At 37.3% G+C, this 18,025-nt stretch overlaps 1 protein-coding gene across 4 annotated transcripts in view; it reads right to left on the bottom strand.

The window, feature by feature from the left end:
• The window catches only part of pald1 (phosphatase domain containing paladin 1), a 125,413-nt gene that overhangs the window by 29,728 nt on the left and 77,660 nt on the right, over positions 1-18,025 (bottom strand). For all 4 annotated transcript variants that reach the window (XM_031904994.1, XM_012966393.3, NM_001006725.1 and 1 more), the window contains 4 exon segments: positions 16,919-17,116; positions 16,584-16,724; positions 14,809-14,880; positions 12,953-13,093 (listed from right to left, as the gene is read on the bottom strand). In XM_031904994.1, the coding sequence (XP_031760854.1) occupies positions 12,953-13,093; positions 14,809-14,880; positions 16,584-16,724; positions 16,919-17,116 (552 nt within the window).

Genomic DNA, 18,025 nt, shown 5'->3' with positions numbered 1-18,025 from the left:
TTGCATACCTAGAGGTTTCATGGTAACTTGAACTAGCTGATGTCAACAGAACAATATCTTAGCAAGTCATATTCAGCAATAAATCCTACATTAACAACCCTACCCAAAATGTGCCCAATATATGTTTAATTCTGGTTGGTTTAAAAATGGTTTATAAATATTTCAAAATTGAAAAGTTCACACACCTCTGCTACCCAGAATTTCACATTCAAGCAAATGAGTTGCTCACTGGTATGGTAGACAATCACTAGCACTTTGCAACTAGCTAAAATACAGCTATTTAAAAAGCACCCCATGTGCCATTAGTCTCATCCACCACCGTCCACCAGGAGGAAGCTATTCCATAAATGTATCAGCCTTGAGTAGAAAAAAACAATTTCCTATAAACTGAATACATTTACATCACATTTTAAATAAATTATGGCCCTCTGTTTAAAGGACCAGTAACACCATTTGGGGATTTTGCATCTGTTCAACCAGCACCCCAAAAATACTTAAGTGTGTGTTTTCTGGCCCATGTATGTTGTTTGCACCGTGGCAAGAGGCATGGACAGTATCAGTTGGGATTGCTAATGTCACATCTGAAATGGGCCTAAAGGTGGCCTTAGATGGGCAGACAGACCGAGTTGGCAGCTTATCAGCCCCTGTATGGGGCCCTCCAATGGGCCTACCCAACCAATCACTGGCAGAAGTAACTTAGCTAGATGTCGATCAAGCAGGTTTGATTTTCCCAAGGGATCGAGGGCTGGATCTGTGCGACCTTGCCAAATCTTAACTGTACACTAGGTTTAAATAAATATGTTCCAATTCTTTCTCCCAATAAACCAACTAGAATTTGGTATGTAATTAATATTATTTTTGGTTATTTATATAGTGCCAACAAACTTACATCACGCTTTACAGAGAGTATTCATTATTCACTCTAGTACCTGTACTCCTACTAGTGGAGCTTACAATTAAAATACCTATCACATTCACTTACACTATGATCATTTTCATCAAAAGCAAATTAACCTGCCTGTGGACTGTAGGAGAAAACCAGAGCACATGGAAGAAACCTATGCAGACATGGGAAAAAAACAAAGTCCTAGCAGATAGTGCCCTCACCAGAACTTAAGAACCCCAGTGCTGCAAGGTAAAAGTGCTAACCACTGAACCACCACGCTTCCCCATTAAATCATAACCTAGCAATATAAGAAAATGTGTACTTTAAAATCAACTAACTTTTGCTCCTACAACACAGAAAACTATATATTTAATAAATAGCAATTACAAAAGAAAAGCTTAATAAACTGATGAAATGATAGGCTTTTTTGGGAGAAAGCTCCATTATTCGGCACACAAGGAGCTAGGGGTTATTTGGGGCTTTTGTTTGCACAACAGGTAACTTTAATAGACTTTGCTCATTGATTTTTATATGGTTCAGGCTCAAGAAGAGAGCAGTAATTGGAGACCATGGAGTAAATGCAGAAAAGCATGAACATCAGGAAACTCTTTTCTTCTCGGGGAACTGTAAATGTTTGGGAAAGCCTACTGGGCATAATGAATGAGGCTACAAAACTGAAGGTAATTCAGGAATTAATTAGATGCTTTCCTTGAGAGGGAAACATTAAAACAGAAGGGCAAGTTTAATCACTTGGGCTGACCCTCTACTTCTTTACAATAATGAGATAGTCTCAAGTTCAGCAGTTCTGACAGAATGATGAGTGTTCTAAATCCTAAACTACGTCTACTCAATAAATTCACAGGGCTTCACTCACATAAACATGTGTTTAACATTACACTTTCCCACCCTATCATCAGGTAACCTTACCAACTGTTTCACCTAAATGTCATAGTTTTATTGCATGTTTTAAATAAGCTTACATGTCATTCTTCTGTTTCCAATGGCAGTCCCAAATCCAGGTCTATAGTTACTAAACAGTGCGACTGGACAAACAAGGAATCAAAGAAATATAGAACTTTGGATAGGCCAGCTCTCTCACATTATTCTTACAGAAACCGTGTATATGGTTTGAGGTGGTATACCAACATATCTAGTGTACATAAAGGACACATTTATCATCAAATACACCACTACTGACCCTGCTTTAAAAAGATGACATGGGAATAAATTAGCACACAAACTGGGGGGGGCGCAGTTATTGAAACATACTTTTTACAAATTGGACGTGCTTAAAAAAACTTGAAGCATAATGTTGAACATTGAAAATACGCCTCTGCTAGATTTCCATAAAGCTCACCATTTTTTTAGCAATTTTTAAAATTTAAATTCAAAATTTTTCCAATTTATAAATCTCAAAAATTTGGAAAAAAAAAGTTTGGAAATCTTGAATTTTAATAAATCTGCCCCCCTATAGTCTACAGAGTTCATATTTACCATTACAGGTACTCCCTTTTTACAGCTCCAAACAGATGTGGGTAGACGCCAACACAAGGATTAGGCAACCTCTGACCAGACCTTTCAAAAAATTGGTTAACACTCAGTTTATATCTGCCAACTGTTCTGACTTAAGTTGGTGTGTAAAACAATGCAGATATTTCCTAAATAAGGGCAGGTTTGTGGCATGCTGGGGGCTCGGGTAGAGATGATGTTGATGTTAAAGGATTGCCCCAATGTTGGCAAATATGCAAGTCTCTGGCTTAAATGAAAACCTGGTACAGACGGACAAACAAAATTTAATGCAAACTGACAGACAATCCTTTGCCTGCTATGGGAAACTTAGCTCAACATTAGAAAATGAATGCAAGCATCTAAACTTTTCTCAAGCCTCTACCTTTGTAAATTTGAAAGTTAAAGGGTTACCCATTTAACAAATGGAATGAAGCTGAAGTCACACTACAATACCAATTCAAAGCTTACATGTGTAACTGTTTTCTGTTGAGTCAGTTCTTTTAAAGATATTCATTCATTAAAAACCAAAATGACTCTATAAAAAAGAGGCAGCAGCGCCAACATTATGCACATAAATCCTACAAATAAAAGAAAGAAACTAGAAAACAAATACTGGCCAACTCGCAACAGTTGTTTAAACCTCATAATAACCTAATCCCTAAGTGATCCCGAGCCAACAGATAAATTATATAATGCCATATGTACAATTTTGCATCCCTATCCGATTATGAAATGCTCTGAATCCAAGGATACTGAAAACCCAAGATTATATATATTACTTTAATTGTCCTGTTATACCTATCTAATCCCATTAAACACCATACCATTATTATAGGAAACATACATTCTATGCATATGGGGGAGGTTGGGAAGACTAGAAGATATTTTGGAATGCAAACAAGCTCCAACTTAACTGCAATCAAGATATCTTTCAAGTATGCAAAAACATTACTACATCTAAGGGATTCACTTCTAAGGCTAATGCGACACACGGCTGATTCTTGGCCTGCAGATCAATGCAGAAAGAGAATCAGCCCCTATGTTGGCTTCAGCCTTTTTCCTGTGCGTGAACCAAGAGCTTGGCCCAGGTGCTTGCACATGGAGTGGATTTCGGCCCTGAATCATGTGAGTATGTATTTTGAAGCCAAAATCTGGACCCTGTGCCTGCACCCGGGCCGATGCAGTAGCACCAAATGCGGGTACAAGGAGAGGCTGATGGCAGCGTAGGGGCCAATTCTCAGTCTGTGTTTATTTACAGGCCAAGAATTAGCCCGTGTTGCATTAGCCTAATGTTTTCTGCACTCTGCCAATCAATGCATTTTAGTTCACACTTAAATTAATGAACTGATTTACTTCACACTTTTTTAATTAATTAATTAAAAAAATCATGGATGCATACTTTATCTGTATCTAAGGTCCCTAAAACATTTTAAAAAACAAGGGCTAATTTTATCAGGAGCCAGTTAACCTGTGTGTTTGTTTTGCAGTAGGCATAGAAGAAAACTGGACTATCCTAAGGAAACCCATTTAGTCACAAGAAAAACATACAAACTCCTTGCAGATAGTGTCCTGTCTGGAATCGAACCTCAGTGCTGTAAAGCAGAAGTATTTAAAATAATAGAAGCCATATGAGATTGTAATGCTTTTTGGCCAGCCAAACCTTGCAGTGCTGAAAAACACCATGCTTTCCAACAGCCTTTATGTAAATATAATCTTGGCTGTCAGGATTCCCAGGAAGAACAGGGGAAGTGAGCCTGTTGCACTACAATTGGTTGAAAAGCAACATAAACTGCCTCCTAAACCACCTATTCATTTAAACGGAAACATCTGAAACATCCAGTACATACCATGTCTGTGAATTAGCAACCATTTATTGTTCAAATGAAGAAGAGCTGCAGGAGGTGGTTTGTGGTGCTTTTCATCTGTCCAAAATGTAGCTGGGCTTATAAGGGCCATAGCTCTAAACGTGAAGTTAAGGCCTCTTTCCCAACAGACAACTAAGCAGCTCAAGTATCAGTTCACAAAATATTCTGTTTGTGACTGTCACTAAATCAAAACCAAACACCAATCTAAAACTACTGGCTTGGCTTTTTGCTGATCACAATGTTTACATTTCAGTTCCACAAAAATTTTAAAACAGAATGCCAAAATTCAGAATTTGCCAAACCAATTTACTTTGTTCACTTCAAGGCCTTCGCATTATAACATGATTTGTTAATAATACCCAAATCCACTGGGGATTTACAAGAAGTGGTGTGAGCAGAATGTTCACAGTAATAAAAACATTTTAAATAGCGTTGGTGTGGGAAAGAACCATGCTTGAAATCAACTAGCAGTAATGCTAATGTTTTATTATCAATACCTATTTTGTATAATCTTAAAGTGATACTGACACGAAAAAACAACTTTTTAAAATATGAATCTACATAAAAAGTTGCCTATAGGTCATGTTGATTATTTTTTGCTGATAGGTTTGCTTTTGTAAGTAATTGTTACTTGAAATCCCAAAACCTGACTGTTTTGCCAACCTGACTGTCCCTTCTCAGCCTGTCAGTTACAGCTTCTAATGCTAACGGCCCCCTGCTGGACAAATATGGCCGCCCCCTCATAGAGGAACATGGGGGATCAGATAGGGAATGTAAAAGCTTGGACAAATACTTTTATGGCAAAATTATAAATAGCATGCAAAGGCAATGTTATGACAATGTTATAAAAAAGGTTTAATTTCTGGTGTCAGTATCACTTTAAAGCACCAATTTAAGTGGCATACTTTGCATCACACTATACTCCTGGGGAACCCAGCAGCTTCTGGATGTGCTGTCTCTGCTGTTATACTTTGTGAACAGTAGGGTGCTTGTATTAAATGGAAATAAATGACCATTTATAGCAATGCAGATAGACAGGATTATTTTGGTATAAATATTGTGGTGTTGGTATATGAACTGTAGGGATATATACATGAAATGGTAATATTAGTAAGTATGCCTGTGCACTAATGCTTACTGCTGCTTTGGGCAGAGCCATGGCAATGGCTGCCTCACACTCCATGTCCACAGTTATTTGAAAGAGACTTTTGTTAGTCAGAATGATCATTTAACACCACAACTCACTAAGGAAATTAAAGAGTGAGAGGTGTGTACATTTTTGTTTCCTGTAGACAACATTTTGAGAATGATGCTTTTGACGCATGGCTGGTTTAACACAGGAAGAGAGCAGGATGCTCATAAATACGCACATATGTTGTCAATTACTGCCATGGGAGGGTGAAAGGGTCATATGAATGAAACGCCAGAGTACCGGCCTTAGAATTTATTAGGGATCAGCCTTTTATCCATTGAGCAACGACATGTCATTTAAAGTCACACTGCATTTAGTATACACATATTCTCACATAAGTATATATTCTGTTTAAATATTGCTATCTGTAAATGCTGCGTTAAAGCACCTGGGTTAGCAATTTGCTTTTCCATGCACTGGCTTAATACCACTTTTCAAGTTATTCTGGAAAAAAAATCATAGTAAGAAAAGAGGCTGATTTATCAAAATGTGAGTTTAGAGCTAACTTTCACCCATCAATAAATACACTTTTAAAAATACCATAAGAACAAATAGAACACGGGTGAGTTTTTATGGATTAAACTCACATTTTGATAAATCTGCCCCATAATGTACATAGTATATTATTATCTGTGGTGCTTACGTGTTCCACAGCATTTTACAGATTTCGAATCATTCACATCTGTTCCTGCCCCAGTAGAGCTTACAATATAAGTTCCTGTCACATTCACACACTATGGTTTTATCAAGAGCCAATTAATCTGACTGAAAGTAAGTGTGGTAGCAAAGTGCAAGCGTGAGAAGACCATTAAAACTCCATGAAGATAGTGTACTGGCCAGAATCAAATCTATTTTGATTATTCTAAACATTTCAAACCTACATCTGTCCAGGATCAGACATCGGGAATCTGATGGATCGCTGCTATCCCAGGCCACCTAACCCAAGTATGTGGTTAGGTGGTGCGAGTTGGTAGGTTCGCAAAGGGAACAGGCAGCCTCTGTTGGGATAGTGATCCCCTGTAAGCCCTGGACACACCAATCCAACAATGGGTCTGTCACCTGGAAGGCCATAGATACAGCAGAACTGGACCTTAACAAGCTAGATTATTATTCTCAGATGAAATCAGAGTAATTCAGACTAAGGTTAAGTGTAATAACTGAAGCAAAGTATGCCCAAGTCTTTGTTTTGCTGGAGGAAGGGAGAGTCACATAGAGTTCAATAAAATTGCTTATGTTCAAAGCAAGAGATTGATTCATTTCCTTCAACTTAAGTACAATATAGTGCATCATCTGCATGCAATTAAAATACTAAAAAATATGGTTTAAAACTAATTATACTGTAAGCTGTACCAGACAGTATTTTCTATTAATGATATACCAAACTTGTACTAATTGTCAGCTCTGGTGGGAGGGGGGCAATATTGACACAAGCCATACACATGACATTAATTCTATGACTGTGTTTTAGAACATCCACACAGTAGTTTCCTAAGCATGGAACCAATTTTGTTTTTTTTTTCCCATCTTTTAAACTATGATGAACAAAAGGGAGAGATTTGTACAGCCATTACTGTTATATAATTGGCCCCTAAGTAAAATTAATTCCAAATCATCCTGCACTGAAGGCAAGGGGACTGAATACAAATGTGGATAGGTATACTAGACGAGTCATGTGAAGAATCTCTAAATGAAAATGACAGTAATTTGAACTAATTTTGTTCTAGGAACCACATGGTGGAATTTACCAGCAACACATGGTTGGCTGGGGCCAGGCCCCGTGCCCAGTGTGCGGAAGGGTAGGTTAAAGCGCACTTTATTTTACAACAGTAGGAATGGCTTTTCTTCCAGCACATGCATCTGTTGAGCACCACCATTTAGTATATAATGCTTTACAGACATATCGTTGTTACTTAAAACTGCTTCCTCGCACACTATTTCGGGTGGCCTGGGGCCTTGACAACAGGGAGGCTGTTATAACAAAGATGCTCAGATAGTCTGAAGCCTCCTATTGCTAGCCAAAAGCTGAAACCCTACTCTTTTTGACTGTGTTCATTATTATATGTCAAATAATTATATTTATATATAATTAAATATTTTGACCTTTTGGGTTCCCTGAGGACTGGACAAGTCAACATTATAATTGATAATTCTTTTAGCAGCTGAAAAAAGAATCTTAAATTCCACATTAAATCCAGAAATGTTTTCTTTCATTTTGGGGATTTACAGGCAAATATAACTATCTTAATTAAGGTGAACATTTTGAGATAGCACTAGAGATCAACCTATGTTCTGCAAAAATACAAAAACACTTTCTGATTAACCACAATGATTAAAAGAGGAACCAGGTTATAATGGATAACTTTTATCTAGTTTTGTACTGGGTAAATGGAAATTAGTAAAGTAGATCTACAAATTAAATTTTATGTACATTATTCTGTAAATAATGCAATCTTTATGCACAGCAAAACTCATACAGAACAAGAGATGACAGCATTTGCCCCAGATTGGTCCTAGCCCTGCTTACACCTGGACACACACCACAAAAACGGTAATACCTGGCACCCAAACCCAAATGCACTACTCTTAAATTTTGGGTGTCACATTTTGGTACACAAAATTCTACGTAATGGCTACATGTTTTGCACACAGTTTGAATGCATTTGGTTCCCTTTCATTTGACTGGTACAAGGAATTATTGAGGGGCATGCATTTACTCTTTGCCTTCCATTTATATTTTTTACTTAAAGTAAGAAAAACAAAAGGTAGTGACAATATTATTCATTACATGCTCACTCTGGATTTTTTTTTATTGAAGATCTCAATAGAATGTACCATTAATACATAAACACATGCCTGAAAATGACATAGAGCTGGCAAAGGCACATCCTACTGTTCCATCCTGAGTTCTGTAAGAGCCACATATGAAGCACAATGTATACCGTCCCTGCAGCATCACCTTGTGGCCACTATGGAAACGTGCTTTTACATACATGTGGGTATGTCAGATATGGTCAGGCTTTTAGCACTTGAACTCCGAAAACATTTATTATAAGTGTCTGTAAATGTTGATAAAAGTAACAGTTCTTTACTGCAATTGCATCGTGGAGATGACTAGAATTTTTTTTTGTGATGTTGACATGTTTGAGCCACAACATAAACATGTATTCATACAGCTACCAAAAATGTTATGGGATATGTACTAAATGTGTGCAAAAAAACCCCAAAATGTGTCGCTGCGGCATCCAACAAAGGGGCTCTATATCATCAAGGGACAGGCTCTATGAAAATGCATAATGCTACTAACGGTAAGACATGGGCCGCGCTGGGGACAGGGATGGCTCTGTGTCTCCAGCCTGAGAATGCACAACTCACAAGATATAAAAATACTAAAAGTTCTTTGTTCATTCTTTGCTCAAACTCAGAAGAAAGATCCAGGCAGGACTCCCGATTCTCTTAAGTACAGAATATTATATTCACATGACTCATTCTTATGATAAAATAAATGCTCCCCCAGAGAGAAAAGGGGCTGAATAGGAAATGAGTTAATAGGTGCACTGAAAATAATCTACCGGAACACTTGGATAATAGAACTTAATCAACAGTACAGTCTGAGTATATCCCATTCAAAATTTTTACTAAGCCATACATAACCTGAGTGGACTTTTACAATATGAGCCAGTCAGAGCTCACTTTGCTAAACCGGTTTGTTTCCCATTACCTTTGAGACATGATATCTCTGTTATATGTGATATACAAGGAAAGAAGCAGAGCCAAATGAGGAACGATGTAATAAAGGAAATAATGCCTCATTGTACCCTAGGCGTACATCAAGCTTTTTATCAGAATAAGAGGTCTGCAAAGGACTGTGATCAGGCCGCCAGTAACTGGTGAAAGAATAAGGGCTCTGCTGTCATAAAGCAGTTGTTCAGGTTGCAGGGAGGAAAGCTAAAGGACCAAAATGAGGGCCATCTTTTCCTTCCTTTGCCTAAGCAGATAAGGGTGTGCCAGAGACCTGAAAGCACTGATTTGGGTTCCTTGAATCAAAGACATCATACAGGGAAAAATATCTAGCATATTAAAAACCACTACAACATATAACTTGCTATCAAATAAAGCTATATATATATAATGTAATATCATCATACATAGGGCCGTCATAAGGGGGGTACAGGGGGTACTATAGTCCGGGACCCATGGCAGAGGGGGCCTCAGTGTGGAATAGTATGGTTGGTGAGGTTGTAAAAGGGGTTGGGCTTGTGGGACAGTAGGCAGGTTTGGCAGTGTCTTGGATAGAGTATTGGCATGTCATGGCAGCGCATGCAAGGGACATTTTTTTTCATCTGGCCCCATTTTGCTGGTTGGCAGGGCCCACGATCCAAAGGTGGGATAATAATTGGGCCCCTCTAGGTGGCGAGCCCTGCTAGTAGCATGGGGCCCCATTATTACTGATGGCAGCCCTGTACATAGATAAGAATGTGAAAATGATAACATTTTGTTAGGAACTAAAGTCTAACATCTGTCAGTGTATAGGATCTTGCTACACATATGGGATCATCAACCAACGCAGAGAGAATAGTGTAGTGCAACATGAGGAACAGAATGGCAGAAGCCACTCACAGAAAATAAAGATGTGCAGATAAGCAAGGCTCCATTGCCAATATAATTGTAAATGGATTTTTAACCCTTTCTTGGCATTAACTCTGTAACCAAAAAGCTATTTGCACATTAAACCACATTTAATTGCAATGTTAATAGATTTAATATTAATAGGCATATGGGCACATCCTTTCATCCTAGCATCAGGTGCTAGTTCTGCATGAAGGCCTTACTTTTCCAAAAATAAGAACAGCAAATTATAAAAAATGTATATAAATGCACAGAATACTGTATTTGCGGAATTGATGGCAGGATTGAAAGCCAATTCAATAGCTATTTGACCTCCCATGCTTCCTGCAGGATTATAGCTTGTGCCAGTTAATATACATATATTTGTAGGTGTAAAGCAATAAATGTCATTTTGTGCATAATGGGCTCCCAGATTTCCTCTCATTTGAATGCAACAGCTGTCAGTAAACCAGAAGCAGCCATTCATGAAACCTAAACTGGCAGATTTGATAGGGTATGTTTAGCTTAAGTTGTTCCAAGCCACCTGCCTACTTCTCACTTGGCACATCAAGTGAAAGATATGGGGGGGATTTCATGATCAGTTCAGAAACATTAGTCACCCTGCATATTTTGGACAGGTGCTTCCATATTGTGCTGATTGGCCTAAATTAAACTGGTGCCAACGGCCCACAAAGAAATTAATGAATAAATATTAGGTAATTGACATTTACTGAAAATCCATTATAAGGTGAAATAAATCTGTAAAACTATATATTGTAAAGAAAAACTATAATCACAGTTTATAAGTAAAATATTCTGGTTAAATGCCGGATTTGCTGTAAAATGATCAAGTTTTACTTTTAGTTCTACTTTTTCTAAGCTACAGCTAAGCTATACACTTCTCTGCAGCATCAGCACTGTGGGATACTTACACTGACATAGTACTCTATGAGAAAAAAACTCTGTAGAATTGCATCTACAGCAATTTTCATTTCTGTTCAGTTGGCCACTAGGGGAAGGCTGTGGCCAGTCAGCCTGAAACAATGTCTATTATAGAAAGACTAAAACTGCAAGCTGAGTCAAGAACATGTTCATATAATAAGAGAGAACAAAATTAAGGCTAATGCCACACATGGTTCTTTCTCCACCTGCTTATAAATGTAGACAGAAAAACATGCACGGCTTTGGCCGGGCTGACAATCTATAGATTCTGGCAAATGCCAAAGGGTTTCTGTGAGTCCCTATTTATTGGGCTGGTGGGGTTTTTTTGGGCCTCTGTGTACTGAAATGCCAGGGCCTGTTCTGACCCTCAGTCCAGACCTGATTTCAGGAAAGCAAGTATTTTCGTGCCATAAATTTGCTCTGTGAGTCTACACACAGTCTGACACCGTGCCTGTTAGTGCACATACAAGGAGTGGATGAGAGTGGATTGTCTATCTGCATATGTTAATTCATAGTCTAAGAAACAGCTTTGTATGGCAGTAGCCTAACAGGGAAATCATAATACACTTACGCACTTGTTAAAGGGGTTGTAAACGCAGCCATAGCCCTGTCTCACTGCGCCCCCTAGTTTTGCTATAGAAGTTGCCAAAAAACATAATTACAGATGCAAGAAAATTCACCAATGAGAATTCTACGGATTAAAAAAAAAAACTTTTTTTTTAATTATAAATGCAAAACAATTGACCAGTGAGTGTTGATTCCCAGCACTACATCAGGCATCTTGCTGTTATCTTACATACAGAGATAATTATGTTATTTTTTTCCTTGATTTTGTGACACTGGAATCAGGCATAGGAATAAAGGACAGATTTGTTTAGTTCTGGAAAATTGTGCTTAAAGCTTCTAACTCCAATTGCAGGAACAAGTACAGGGAGCTGGATTTACACAGATCAGCTGGCATTCTCATTTGAGGATTTTCTGCATTTTAAAGCAGCGGCTGGCTGTGGAGATTTGAGGCAATATTGCTTTAAGAATTAAACCCTGATTTTGCTGGCCTGCAGCTCCCAGCATGCCTCAACCTCCATTACATATTACATTATCCTGGGATTCATCATAGTCGAGCAACAACTGAGTAAAGCGTAAAAAGGTTGAAAAGTGCAGTGCAGCAGGATTTACATCTCCTTTAATATCTGCACTATACAAAATAAAAACAATATAATTAAGGTATAGCTGCCCTCTAATTCTTACATTTGTATGACTCCCATACCTTGTCTCATCAGAAACCCAGACTTCTCCATTTTTTTGTGATTTGCACCCACCTATGCCTTTGTATACACAAAGAAAGTGCTATAGTAGATCATATTATTTGTCTGAAGATAAATGGAATCCAACAGGTTGCCTGCTGGTGGACCCATAAATGCACAAATGGAAGGGCTCTAAGGCTGACCACCCATTTTCCAAATTCTCATAGTGTTAACATCACTTCTATATAAACACATTACATAGTAAAAACATATGTACTGTTTGGCATTGGGTAACTAGAGAACACCTGTGATATTTACTGCTACCAATGAATAAACCACTTGCGTGAGCCAAGTAAAAGAAATGATGTCAGCGTCTCCAGGTCAGGAAATCAATTCCTTACCTAAAAAATGCGATATTCATTTTCAAAATAAACACAGGTATTTTGGAGCTGCAAGAAGATTGCAAAAAGTAAAACCAAAGTCTCTTAAAAATCTTTGCAGAAATTATTGGGAGCATGTACAATATCGGGCACATTTATAGAGGCACTGTACTACTTTACATAACTACTGTGTTCACCTGACTAATAAATAAATGTAAAACCAATAAGAACAGGTATACAAACATTTTTTAAATAGTAAGCTTGGATTTTTAAAGAGTTCTAAAACTCATGTGTATTGATGGATTCTTTCCAAAAACATGTGTACTCACCTGTCTATAGGTGCAAATAATGATTTCTCGCAAGTGGTAATGCATAGGAGTCATGGTTTCACTAATACTGTCAAGAGCCATGTCTACTTCCTTCTTTATTTTGTGCCCATCTGGCAAAAGCTGCACAATCTTCATCACAACCTACAGAAAGTAAAAACAAATAAGTCAATCTACATAATAACTGAAACTGACAAAACATTTATATTCAGACTTCAGATTAACATTTTTCTATATGTATTTACATGCTCTGAATTACAGAAAGGCCAGGTCTAATTTTTTAAAATTCTTTCCTTTTTCTCTGTAATAATAAAACAGTGCCATTTACTTGATGGTAACTAAACTGTATACATCCATATTGGTGGCAAAACAACCCTATTGCGTTTATTTAATGTTCAAATGTTTTTAGTAGACATAAGATATTGTGATCCAAATTACAGAAATATCCATTATCCAAAAATACCCATGTGCCAAGCATTACGGGAAACAGATGCAATACCTATAATGCTATGACTTCCACTTGTAGTCTATTAGAGTATGCCCCCTACATTTTAGTTCAGGTCAAATGTCAGTCACACAATATATAAGACAGCATAATTTCAATGAAACACAGAAATATGAATAGAGGAGGGCCTGAATAGAAAGTTTATTAATAATAATAATAATAATAATAATAAAACTATAACCTCACAGGAAAATATTTCTTTTGGTGCTGGGGTCAGTGACCCCCTTTTAAAAGCTGGAAAGTCGGTCAGTAGAAGGCAAATAAAATATAAAAAATAACATAAAATAAATTACTATGCTTGAAAAAGCAGGTCAAGAACCCCAGGCGTGCCATTAGCGAATTTATAAAATTAAGTGGGCTCTCTATACTTAAACTCAGTGGACCAAAAACAAAAAGCACCCTACATGGTATATTTCTGTGCAAATAAATGGTGTACATATTGAGTTTAACTGGAGCAGAAGGAACTGTGATTGCGAAAAAAACATTTATACATATGGAAACAATGTTTAGCTACTAATATTGTTTACAGGGCTTTTTTTAATGCAAAGCATGGCAATCATGGGACAATATTTTCTAAATCCTTTTTTATTACTAAATAACCAATGAGGTAAAAACTTGCATTTGTATAAAACATATCTATAGTGCCTGCTTGTTGTTGTTGTTGCTTTTTAAGAGAAGCTTAAAATATGCTTCAGATTTGGCCTCGGTGATTCTTTGGAGTTTTCTTTTCCTCCAATATCTCATCAAATTCAGAGATTATGAGTTTATATACAGATATTCTGAGTAGACATCAGTGTTTCTGCAATTCATGCTCCGTGCAATGACTTTTAGTAGTTGGGATGTAATGTTCATTTTCAATACTTATTTGCTAGGCAGGTGAATGCAATATACCAGGCAGGAGGAGTGCTAAAAATCATTACCCTGTATTTTAATTTATAAATGGCAGATAATGGAAATTACGCAATAGAAATATGTATTTTAGCACTAGTTTAAAACCAGCTGAAATCTTGGACAAGCACAGAGTTTCATTTTCAGGACTGATTCCCAGGGTTATCAACCTTATTATAACTAAGTTATGGTAGCTGATCTTTCCTTTCATATGCCTTTATAGGCTCACAGATCATCAGGTAATTTCTGTCCTGGCTGAGTAATGGGAAACATCATCATAAGTCCACATTTTTAGCTGAGTTTAGTTGCCCTTTAACTTAAATTATAACAAAAAAAACCGATAGCTATGAAATATTCCAGCTACTGGCTAACTACAGATGCTGGTAACTGTAAATCTGAACAGATGGAGTGCTGTGAGTTTGACACTCCTGGTCTAGAGCTATAAAATGTAATAAAGATGCTTTACCTCAAACTCTCCCTTGGTGTATTTTGCGTCTGGCACACTTACAATTTCATCCTCAGTAATTTCAGGAATGCTCTGTAATAAACATAAAAAGGTTGGTGGCAGATAGTTTTGTTAGATCTACTCGAAGATCAAAGTCCTAAAGCCGCACACTCCTGAATATAAAAAAATCCTAAATGCTGATGCAGGTAATGCACCGCTGGAAACACTAGCCAAAACACACCACTGGAAGCCACTAGGAACATGAGTCACACAAATGACATGTTAAGTGCGAACTTGAGAATTAACCCTTTTTTGAGGGGTAAAACATTTCCGGAGGCTTCAAAGGGTTCAATCTTGGTGTATGTACTTCACATCCATGAAGAGAGCGGGAAAAGCCTCCTCTATTAGGCTCACTATTACACAACAGCAAATGGAATTTTTCTTTGTTGTCTCCCTTTTGTATGGCCACGTCATGTTCCTTTTCTGTTGTGTTTTACCTGGGCGATAAGAATTTAATGCAAACACCATCAAACGCAGGGGGAGGTATGGCAAATGAGAGCAGCAGTGCAATAGCCAGTTGGGCTGATTGTATGAGACACCAGCCCTTTCTGCACCTGGCCTCTGGCTGCTAGGCTTGTCCACTCAAATCCAGTTCTGCCATCTTTTCCATCAGTTTCACAACTGAGAGCAAGAGCTATGAATCTGAAGGAAAATCTTTTGCTACTTCTGATATTTTTCATCATGGTGAGGGTGTGCTAAGTTGACAAGGAACTATAATGGTGCAAATAACTGTATATTCCTGTAAAGCAGTACTGTCGAATTTATCACATGTAGAGGACTGATTATATATCGTATAGTATGGTTGAGGGCCAGATTAAATTAAAATGATGATGTCATACAGTGAAGTCTATGGGGCCTTTAAGCAGACTGGGGGCCATAAATATTCTTTGGAGGGCCACATCCGGTCCGCAGGCCTTAAGTTGGACAGCCCTGCTCTAAAAATAATATACAGTATGTTTTGCTTGCTTATGGGAACCTCCACCAACATGCAGAGCACCCTTTACCCTACTTTTTTACATTCATGCACCTTAACCGCACTGAGTTTATGTACTCAACGTGATTGTGGGTACAGATTTCTCATGTGTCTTACTATATGCAATTATTATGCTCAATATGCTCTATATTGTATTGTGTATTTACAAATTCCAAATGATTTATTTCTTGTATGTGTACACATATGCTGTATTTTTGTCCATATATAGGAAAATGTGTTCTGCTAACAAAACTATTGCTCAGGCGTTACCTGAAGTACTGTATGTTATAAAACCACATAAAATGTTTTAAAATAATAAATAAAATCCAGATGGGAAATTAAAAAAAGCTTGTATAGTAGCCCTTGAAGGAACATAAAAAGGCCAATCATGAAATTAAGAAATACAAGGGAAGCATGTAGCAAATGGCAGTCATGCAGATGAAAAAAAATGAAAAGACCAGAGCAATGGTGTTTTTTCTTTAAAACCTTACCCAGCCCTCTATAATATACTTGTAGTGGCATTTGTATGTAAGTTTCCACTCATTTGAGATAACATACACACATGCAGATATACAATATAATAATTGCACAGTTAAACAAACACAAAACTAAAAGCAAACTTTATCAACAAATAAGGCACAATTTGTCAAAAAGGTAGTGAAAATTCTCATTACGAATTATCACATTTAACAACTAAAGAGGGCCATATCATCATCATCATCATCATTATCTTTAGTATAGAAAATACATCAGAAAAACTTACATTAAAATGCCAGAGAGTAAGCACAGCGATGACCATAGCAGTAGTTGTCCTTCCTTTGCCACCATGACAGTTAAAGACAAAGGCTGCACTGGAGTCCTCTGCTAGCATGCTCTTCATGGACTGCAGAAGCATGTCAAAATCCTGCAAAACAATGCACACAAGCTCACTGCTTGACTTGCAATGGACCTTTCTGCTAAGAAGTCAAATTAAACTAATCGACTGTTTGCTCTTGGAGTCAGGCTGTGTTTCATCTTTCATATAACAGCAACCTATTTTAAACATTGCCATCCTTTTGATAATGTCATGCCCTGTCAGTATTATTAGCTGGTACTTACCTGTTCCCTGGGTGCACAGAAATCCGGAATGGGAATCCTTCTGTACACCAAACCTGGATAGGCACTTCTATGTTGGTTGAAAATCTCCTGCATAGTCCGACAGGTTTTGAACATTTTCATTTGCTTCTCTTGTTCAAGGTAGACTTCAAGCCACTTTTGGGAAGTGAGGACATGGTTTGCAACTGTGGCCTCCAATTTCTAAATGGTAAGGAAAACAGAAATGTAATCAGGTAATGTCCTTGTTAAAAGGGGTAGTTCCCATTAATTTTTCATATGATGCAGACATTCATATTCTGACACAATTTGCAACCAGTCGGGATTTTCATAGGCTAGGATCCAGATTACTCTAGCAACTGGGCAGTTATTTTAATAAGAGATGATAATTAGGTGAGCGTCTGAATAGAAACATAAGAAGAAAAAGTAACAATAACAATAAAACTGTAGCCTCACACAAGAAAAGATTTTGACTTTTGGGGTTCAGTGACCCCATTTGAAAGCTGGATAAAGGCAGAAGAGGTGTATTTACACCAGTGGAGAAAACAAAATGTGTGCCATTTTGGATGACTATCCAATACTTCCCCCATCTTTACTTAATGCACCATGAAAAATTCTATTCCCACATTTTATTAAGAACTTAAATTTATATTTCACAGGTAGAAATCAAGCGCTATAAGTTTGCCAAAAAATAGTAAACTGACTTTTCAGGGTGAATTTTCTGTGAAATTAGATAAAACTTGAAAATCTTTCTGTACTATACAAAGTCCTTTTTATTTGTTTATCATACAACAGTAAGTAGGTTATAATTATAATTTATGAGCTAAAAAGAACGAAGTTGCTTGCCATTATCATGTGATACATACTGCCACCTAGTGGTAACAAAGTGTCACATTTAATTTTTTTGTCATTTTGATAACTGGCATATTTTTAGAGTTTCCCATTGGCATGCTAACCTTAATATGCCTAAGCATGTGATACTTGTGACTTTGTAAACTGTCTATGTTGAGGCAAGTGTTTATTTTTGCAGAAGCTTGCCAAATCTTTCGCACAATTAGTTAACGTGCCCCAAACTTTACATTTTCTCAGATACGTATTTTCATATTTTATTTT

Source organism: Xenopus tropicalis, chromosome 7 (assembly GCF_000004195.4).
Source record: "Xenopus tropicalis strain Nigerian chromosome 7, UCB_Xtro_10.0, whole genome shotgun sequence".
NCBI classification, from domain to species: Eukaryota; Metazoa; Chordata; class Amphibia; order Anura; family Pipidae; genus Xenopus; species Xenopus tropicalis.
This window is presented reverse-complemented; position numbering and strand designations above follow the sequence as displayed.